General features: G+C 41.9%; 1 protein-coding gene across 1 annotated transcript; it reads left to right on the top strand.

Annotated features, from left to right (window-relative positions):
* The first annotated feature begins 5,018 nt into the window (after positions 1–5,018).
* LOC119412164 (glucoside xylosyltransferase 2-like) lies at positions 5,019–5,895 on the top strand. Its single transcript, XM_037679140.1, has 3 exons — positions 5,019–5,270; positions 5,564–5,706; positions 5,826–5,895. The coding sequence occupies exons 1-3, from the start codon at positions 5,082–5,084 to the stop codon at positions 5,893–5,895; spliced, it is 402 nt and encodes a 133-aa protein (XP_037535068.1). The 5' UTR covers positions 5,019–5,081.
* Positions 5,896–9,038: the final 3,143 nt, after the last annotated feature.

Here is a 9,038-nt window from a genome sequence, read left to right as displayed (position 1 = left end):
TCTTGCAATGTTCTAAACTCTTAAACCTACTAATTTTAACAACATATGTATATGTATAAAAGAAAGTTAAATGTTGGATCCAGGACAGTGGCCCCATACTGAGAGATTATTTTGAACGAAAAGACTGGCAGGTTTTCAGAGAAGCTGCTGAAAATGGAGGATCGCTTGATATGGACCAATACACATCCTCAGTACTGGGTTACATTAGTACATGTACTGACACCGTCTCCACCGTCAGATATGTTAAAAGCTACCCAAACAGAAAACCTTGGCTAAATGCAGAGGTGCACATCCTGCTGGAAGCCAGGGACACTGCCTTCAGGTCTGGAAACTCACAGGCGCTGAGTAGGACAAGGAAAGAGCTGGTTGCTGGTATTAAGAGTGCCAAGGCCACATATGCACAGAGGATCGAGGGTCAATTCACCTCACAAGACCCTCAGAGCATGTGGAGAGGCATTAAGTGCATAACAGATTAGAATGGAAGGAGTGAACAATGCCCCAAAGACCCATCTCTGCCTGATGCCCTCAACAAGATCTATGCGTGCTTTGAAGACCCAAACAGACCACCCAGCACCAGACTCACCTCACCACCGGATGAAGAGCATCTCAGCGTGACCTGAGCAGAAGTGAGGAGTATCTTCACGAGGATTAATCCGCACAAGGCCGGCCCAGACAACATCCCCGGAAAAGTGTTGAAAGAATGTGCTGATCAGCTCTGCGAGGTGCTGGCAGACATCTTTAACACCTCACTTACCCTGGAGACAGTTCCCACCTGCCTGAAGACTGCCACCATGATCCCAGTCCCATAAAACTCCACAGTGTCTGGTCTGAATGACTATCGGCCAGTGGCCCTCACCCCGATAGTCGCTAAATGCTTCGAAAAACTGGTCATGACTCACATCAAAACAACCATCAACATCAACGAGGACCCTCATCAGTATGCATACCGTGAGAACCGATCAACAGAGGATGCAATCTCCTCTGTGGTCCACACTGCACTCAACCACCTGGAGCAGAAAAACTCTTACGTCCGTATGCTCTTTGTGGACTTCACATCTACCTTCAACACCATGATCCCCCAAACCCTGATGGACAAACTATTCACACTAGGACTAAGCCCCTCCATTTCCAACTGGGTACTAGACTTCTTAACAAACAGACCACAGTTAGTGAGGATCCACAACTTCTCCTCCTCCACCATAACCCTCAGCACTGGCTCTGCTCAGGGATGTGTGTTGAGCCCCCTCCTGTTTACTCTGCTCACGTATGATTGTGCAGCTACCCATCCAGGCTGTCACATTGTAAAGTTTGCAGATGATACAGCGGTGGTGGGATGCATCACAAACAATGATGAGTCCAGCTACAGGCAAGAGGTGGAACACCTGGAGAGCTGGTGCAAAGAGAATAACCTTCACATCAATGTGAAGAAGACAAAGGAGATGATTGTGGACTTCAGAAGGAACAAAAACACCTACACCCCCCTGAACATAAGAGGATCTGCGGTGGAAGTGGTCTCCAGCTACAAGTACTTGGGTGTACACATAAATGACAACCTCATCTGGAGCAACAACACTACCAGCCTGATCAAGAAAGCTCATCAGAGACTCTACTTCCTCAGACGACTGAGACGAGATGATCTGGGAAGCTCAGTCCTCACCTCCTTCTACAGGTGTGCAGTGGAGAGCATCCTGTGCTCCAGCATCAACGTGTGGCATGGAGGCTGCACAGCTGCAGAAAGAAAAGCTTTTGCAGAGAGTGGTGAAGGCTGCACAGAAGTCTGTTGGAGTCAGTCTCCCCACCATCACAGACATCTACACCTCCAGATGCAGGAAGAGGGCCACCTGCATCATGAAGGACCCTCTCACCCAGCATACACACTTTTTGCCCCGCTCCCCTCATGAATGAGGTTGAGGAGCATTAAGTGTAGAACCACTAGACTGAGGAACAGCTTCTACCCTGAGGCTGTTAGACTCATGAATCTCTAACCAGAAAAATCACTGTGAAAAACCATATCATGTTGCTGCTGATCTGTTTCATGTTGATGTGTTCATGCGTGCTCATCTGCTTACACAGATTCATGTTTGTGCTGCTGTTCGATGTAATGTTTTTATGCTATTAGTGCTTAGTGCATATTTATTTGATGTTTTTCTTAGTTCATATCTTAGATGTTATCATTGTTTTTCTTTTACATTTTTATTGTTGCATGTAACTGGGAGGCAGCACGGTGGCGCAACTGCTGCCTCTTAGCGAGCAGGTCCCTGGTTCAAATCCCGGTCCGGAGGCCTTTCTGGGTTGCTTTTGCATGTTCTCTCCGTGCATGCATAGGTTTTCTCCGGGTACTCCGGTTTCCTCCCACAGACCAAAAACATGCATGTTAGACTGATTGGTGACTCTAAATTGTCCCTAGGTGTGAGTGAGAGAGTGAATGATTGTTTGTCTCGTTTGTCTCTATGTGTGCCTGTGATGGACTTGCAACCCGTCCAGGGTGTCCCCCACCCGTCGCACAGTGATTGCTGGACGTGGGCACCGGTGACCCCCGTGACTCAAAATGGAATAAGCGGGTAAAAGATAATGGATGGATGTAACAGGGACCCTGTGTACATAAAGAATCTCTGACTCTTTGACTCTGATACGTACTGCACAGTATTGCAAAATGTTATATGGGTACTCACCAGCCTTGGTCCAGTTCCGTATGGCTCTCTGCATCCACTGAGCACCGAAGTCACTATGAATAAGGATCAAACATTTTAGTCAGGCTCCGATCGGATCAAAACTTTCCTTCCATTTTGGCAGAAAGCAGCGGCAGGAAGCACTGTTGGCTTCTGGGTAATGTTGTTCTTTTGACTTGTGATACAGTGTAGGCTTATTGAAAGAAAACTGCAAAATTGCAGAGCCTGTCTGAAGTTTTTTTATTCCGTTAACTTTTTTCTCGTACCTTCCTAATCATGTGAGTAATATTAAGGTTGACGATCATTGAAAAACTGCGAAAGAACGAGTCTGCGAAAGTCGAACGGTGAAGTAGCGAGGGACTACTGCAGTGGTATTCAATTTAAACTCACTGAGGTCCAGTTACAGAAATTTCCTCCTAGTAAAAGTCCAAACGAAAGTCCAACTTATGTCTTTTATAGTCTTGCCTTCCTGTAAGTTCCTTTTGTCACAGTTAACAAACTGCACTTTATAGTAAATAACTTGCTGTTTTACCATATTTACCATGTATCCCAGACAAATAAATTTAGGGCCTTTATTTCAGAGTACAACTGAAAGCTCAGAATAAAATACATATTAAATGTGCAAACAGAATCTAATAAGCCTTCTTCTTTTAAACTGAAGAGGTCCAAGCCTAAAGAATTGAAGACTTACACTTAAGTAAAAAAGTTAACATCTTTAAACAGAAAACAGTAAAAAAGTTGCTCTTTTAGTTAAAAAAAGAACAAGTGCAAACAGAGCAAGCAAACATGTTTCTTTTCTTTTTTTCTTAAAGAGGTACCAACCTATAAAAAATTAAGTTTTCAGTTAAAACATGTCAACATCTTCAGAAAACAATAAATAAGAATGCCTCTTAAAAAAAACAACTGAAAACTGAACATTTAACACTTTTTCTCTTTTGATTATTCTTTATTTTACATTTCTTAATGAGAGAAATGGTCATGGGATTTTCCTGCCAGTAATTTAAATCTTGGTTGGAGTCGGTGCCATTCTCATGTAGCTGAGCATCATCAGTAACATCTGTCGACTCATCGATGACTCTGAACAGCTGTGCCAGCACATCATCTGCTAATATTTCTGATTTTCTGCTGCTGTTGAAGCTGACATCGGGATTTGTTTGATTTGTTTCACACATCTCGTCATTTTGTTTTCCATCAAAAGTCTCAGCAACAGCATTTAAGCACTCCTTCATGACTGTCCCATCACTAAATGTTTTTTTATGTTGCCCCAAAATCCACGATACCTTGAGTGAACGTTCAGCAGCTGCTGGGCTGTAAAAGTATTTGTGATGAGTAAGGTGGATCTGTCATACTGGGCTTGCAGTTCGGTTAATTTACTGCTCTCTGCTCGGACTTCAGCAGATAACGTTGCTCAAAAGAGATATGATTTGTTTTATAGTGGCGCTTCACGTTGCCGCTTTTAATTAATGCGACCGTTTCGGAGCAAATTAGGCAAACAGGTTTTGAACTGCCTGCTGGAAGAATGAACATTAATTTATCTGTCCATTCATCTTTAAAACAGTTTTCAGCATCAACTTTTCTTATTTTGGGGCACGACATGCTGTCTCTTCGATCTCTTCTTCTCTGCTCTGCTGAGCTCACAGGAAAACAAAAGATTTGATTGGCTAAACTGAGTGACGCTGTTACTGGAATAACTGGACAAGAGTGAACCTCCTTCGTCTCTGCTTGGCTCTGCACCTAAGCTGTCTATCGCTGGAAAAATGCTCCATGAAAGTTATTTATTTTCATGAATTTATCAGATTGGGCACAGGTCCGGACAGAACCATCACTCGGTCCGGATTCGGACCCAGGTCCGCCATTTGGGGATGGCTGGATTACTGTACAGTATACTGAATGATCTGAAGCTGTATCATTCCTCAGGGTTTGGTATCATTGTATCATTTCATACATGTAATAAAATCATAACCTTGCAATTGTGCCATTTGTTGTTCGTTTAGGCACAAGAGGCAGCATATTTATCACCTGCCACAGAAAACACAAAACTGCCCTCAACTCAGCTGAATTTACAGATATCAAGCTAAGTATTGATCTGGTAAAAGCTGACAGCCATTGACAGCACATACCCCAAGCTCCAGCAGATTCTGTGTGAATATGTTTGATGTGTATGCATGACAAACAACCCTTCATCATGTAATTTTCAAAGACTGATCAAAATGGCAGGTCTATCATAGATGGACAGAGACAAACTTCATGTCATTCTAGTGTATTTCTATTTTTGTGCCCAGCGGTCAGACAAAGTTGCAAATGTCACTTTGGTGTCTTGTGTTAAACTGACATGAACTGTACCCCCAGGTCATCCTGAAAGACGTGGATTCGTTACTTTATGTGGACACAGATGTGCTGTTCTTGCGGCCCATGGATGACATCTGGCTGCTCCTGAAGGCCTTCAACAGCACCCAGCTGGCTGCGATGGCCCCGGAGCATGAGGTGCCAAAGATTGGCTGGTACAGCCGCTTTGCCCGGCACCCGTTCTATGGAGACACGGGGGTCAACTCCGGCGTCATGCTGATGAATCTCACACGGATCCGCAGCACGCTGTTTAAGGTGAGTGGGCGACTCTTATTTCCCCACACTGATTAGTCGGGGGCTAAAGTGGGTGGAGGTTTCTCTTTTGCATTTTCAAGGATTGGTTTCTTTGTGCTTGAGTCAAAGGCTGAGTGCTCCAAGTCCCTGTGATGGAAGCTTTCAAGATTACCACGGCATCATCAAGACTCGTTGCCCAGAGCTCATTTTAGCTGCTTCACTGGCAGCAAAGTGGAATATAAATGTGCACCTCCTCTGATGATCATGTGTTTAAGGCTGCTATTGAGCTGCATTTTCTTCTTCTGCTATTACAGAATAGCCTGATTCTCAGCGGTCTGTCATGGGAGGATCTTCTCCACCCACTTTACCAGAAATACAAGAACCACATCACCTGGGGTGACCAGGACCTCCTCAACATCATCTTCCACTACAACCCAGGTGCAGTGCCTTCTTACTGGTTTATTCATTGTACCACAGAGATGATGGAAAACAAATCAAGTATTCACTTTATCACCAGGCTCACCAATCCTGCAGCCAGTTCTCACCGTGACTCAGTAACCACAACGGTGCCTGCAGGCAGCTGCAGACTGAGTTCCAGCTGCAGCAGCCAGATGTGGTCATTAAGGGCTCAGAACCATTGGCATGATCTCTGATCTCGCCAGCTGAGCTGAAATGAGCTCAAATAAAGGCTAGTTTTATTTGTTGAGGCTTTGAAAACTTTATTGCTTCTAGATAATTGTTCCAGTTACCCAAAAACAAAAATCTGTCTATCACCCCCCACTGAAGTCAATATTTAATTTTTTTTTGCTGTTATTGTGCCTGTTTGTGGGTTTGATTTTAATGAAACTCTAAGAACGTAATGGAGCTCTACAATGGAGTAACTTATGGATTCAACCACCACAAGCTGGCCGCCACAGCTTATCGACCTTACCCAACACAAAAATGATTATAACAAAGTTAACAAACTTTGGTTTGTTTTTCCTCTTTCTGTTTGTGCAACAAAGATAGTTCACACTCTATTTGAGCTCCTTGTATTGCTTACAAAGAACAAACCTTTTAGAAAATAAAGTTGGAGGTTCGAACAATAAAAATATTTTTTTCAGTCTTCCTGTTTTAAGCATTTTGTAATAATAAAATGTGTCAATTAACTGACATTTTCGGTACCACTTTACAATAAGGCTCCCCTTATAAGTTGCATCAGTCCAAATATGTCTAATAAAGTGGAAAAATCCATAAATATGTCGCTTCGCCGTATATTTCACATCTATTATGCGTCACCGCTGATGTGTTGCGCTTGTTACGTGTCACCACTGACAACCCGGAAATGTGGGCTGGTGTTGTGCCAAAAATCGATTGGCTGCTAAATGGCCGCCTCAGGAGCGTGCACAATAGGACTTGAACAAGAATTTAACAAGACTAACACTTAAAAACAATTATTTGTTTGCTCGAAATTATAGTAAAGGTGTGTTTCAGTCTTACTTTTCCTTAATAAATGCACTTTGATGGTCAAATCAGCTGCATTTTCAAAAGCCAATACACGGAAACATGAACACGCAGAGGGACGAGTCGCTGTGCATTTCTTCGAAATTTAACAAGATAAACGCCTAAAACAATTATTTGTTAGCTCAACTTTATAGCAAAGGTGTGTCTCAGTTGAACTTTTATGTAATAAATGCACTTCAATGGTCAAATCAGCTGCATCTCGCCGGGGTGGCTCAGCGAAAGGAAGTTGGTTTGACGGTTGCTCCAAGCGAGCTGGATGAAGGTGGCTTCTATGGCAAGCCAACTGTTTCATTAATATCCACTTTTACCTATTACATGATACAATGGCATGCCATACTACTCGAGTACCATCTGAAAATGGTAGTGTTCAATATTTTCAGTCCAAATGAATGAAAATGTCATATTTCAACCAAAAATTGGTTTATAAATATGGAAAAAAAAATCCATATTACTTCAATTTGGTGTATAAGTCGCAGGGCATGCAAATTCTGCAAAAAAAACCCTGCAACTTATAGGCTGAAAAATATTGTAGGTGGCAGATTTGGCTCACTATTTGGCAAGAAACTGGTCAGTTTTTTCTCTGCCACCCTTAATTAATGCATAATAAGCTGTTATTAATGATTTATAAAGTGTTTATAGAGGAATTAATAACGCATCTATAAATTATTTATTAGCCATCTATAAGGGAAGCCTTACTGTAAAGTGGTACCACATTTTTTTCTTGATATTTTTTCGTTTTCAAGCTGTATTTTGTTTTTAGGAAATTGCATTTTTATGTTTTTAAATGGGTGACAAAAACCAAGTACTAATACAAATACATTACTGTATAATTGGGCATTTCTAACAAACATTTTTAATGTGAAGGCCAGTTTGGGTTGTGATTCCACATTTTTGTCACCCATTGCAGAGTGATGAGTGGGATTGGAAATACCCTCCGTCCATCTGCACTATGAGCATAACTTGACAAATAAGTGAGGTACCGACTTTCATTGTGGTGTATGGCAGCATCTAGGAGTAAGAAAGGTCACTTTCAAAAATTCAGTTGCCACATCAAAAAACAAGCTGGCCACTGTCATACATTGAATAAAAATTTAAACACAGCACTTTTGTTTTTGCTCCCATGTTTCATGAGCTGATCTCAAGATCTAAGACTTCTTCTATGCACACAATAAGCCTTTTCCTCTCTAATATTCTTCACAAAGTTGTATAAATCTGTGTAAGTGAGCACTTCTCCTTTACTGAGATAATCCATCCACCTCACAGGTGTAGCATATCAAGATGCTGATTATACAGCATGATTGTTGCACAGGTGTGCCTTAAAGGCTGAGCACAATAAAAGGCCACTCTAAAATGTGCAGTTTTATCACACACAGCACAATGACACAGATGTTGCACGTTTTGAGTGAGCGTGTGATTGGCATGCTGACTGCAGGAATGTCCATGTTCAGAGAATCTGGCAGTACATCCAACCGGCCTCACAAACGCAGACCATGTGTAACAACACCAGCCCCTGTGTTTGTTGTCCATAACTTAACCCCACCACCACCATGGGCCACTTGAGTCACAAGGTTGACATCAGCAAACTGCTCAGTGACACAACGCCATACATCTGCCATCTGCCCTGTACAGTGAAAACTAGGATTCATCCATGATGAGGACACCTCTCTAACACGCAAGATGCCATCAAATGTGAGCATTTGTCCACTCAAGTTGGTTACATCAACAAACTGTAGTCAGGTGGAGACCCCGATGAGGACAACAAGCATGCAGATGAGCTTTGATGAGGTTTCCTGACGTTTCTGACGGTTTCTGCAGAAATTCTTTGGTTTTGCAAACCGATTGTTGTAGCAGCTGTCCAGGTGGCTGGTCTCTGACGATCTTGGAGGTGATGCTGGATGTGGAGGTACTGGGCTGGCATGGTTACATGTGGTCTGCGGTTTCTCTGCAAAGGAGAAGTGCACACTAACACAGATTTACACAAATTTGTGAACGTTTGAGAATTCAAAAAGCGTTCAATACAAAATGAACGTTTGAGAGAAAAAGGCCCGTTTTGTACATGAAAAGTCATAGATCTATGAAAAATGGAGTAAAAACAAAAGTGTTGTGTTTATAAAAAAATGTATAAATATGTGTATATATATATATATATATATATATATATATATATGTGTGTGTGTGTGTGTGTGTATATATATATGTATATATATATATATGTATATATATATATATGTGTGTGTGTATATATATATATATATATATATGTATATATGTATATATATATATATA

This window comes from Nematolebias whitei, chromosome 7 (assembly GCF_014905685.2).
Source record: "Nematolebias whitei isolate Nwh7 chromosome 7, NemWhi1, whole genome shotgun sequence".
In the NCBI taxonomy this organism is placed as follows: Eukaryota; Metazoa; Chordata; class Actinopteri; order Cyprinodontiformes; family Rivulidae; genus Nematolebias; species Nematolebias whitei.
The sequence above is the reverse complement of the archived record's forward strand: the minus strand, read 5'-3'. Positions and strand labels throughout refer to the sequence as shown.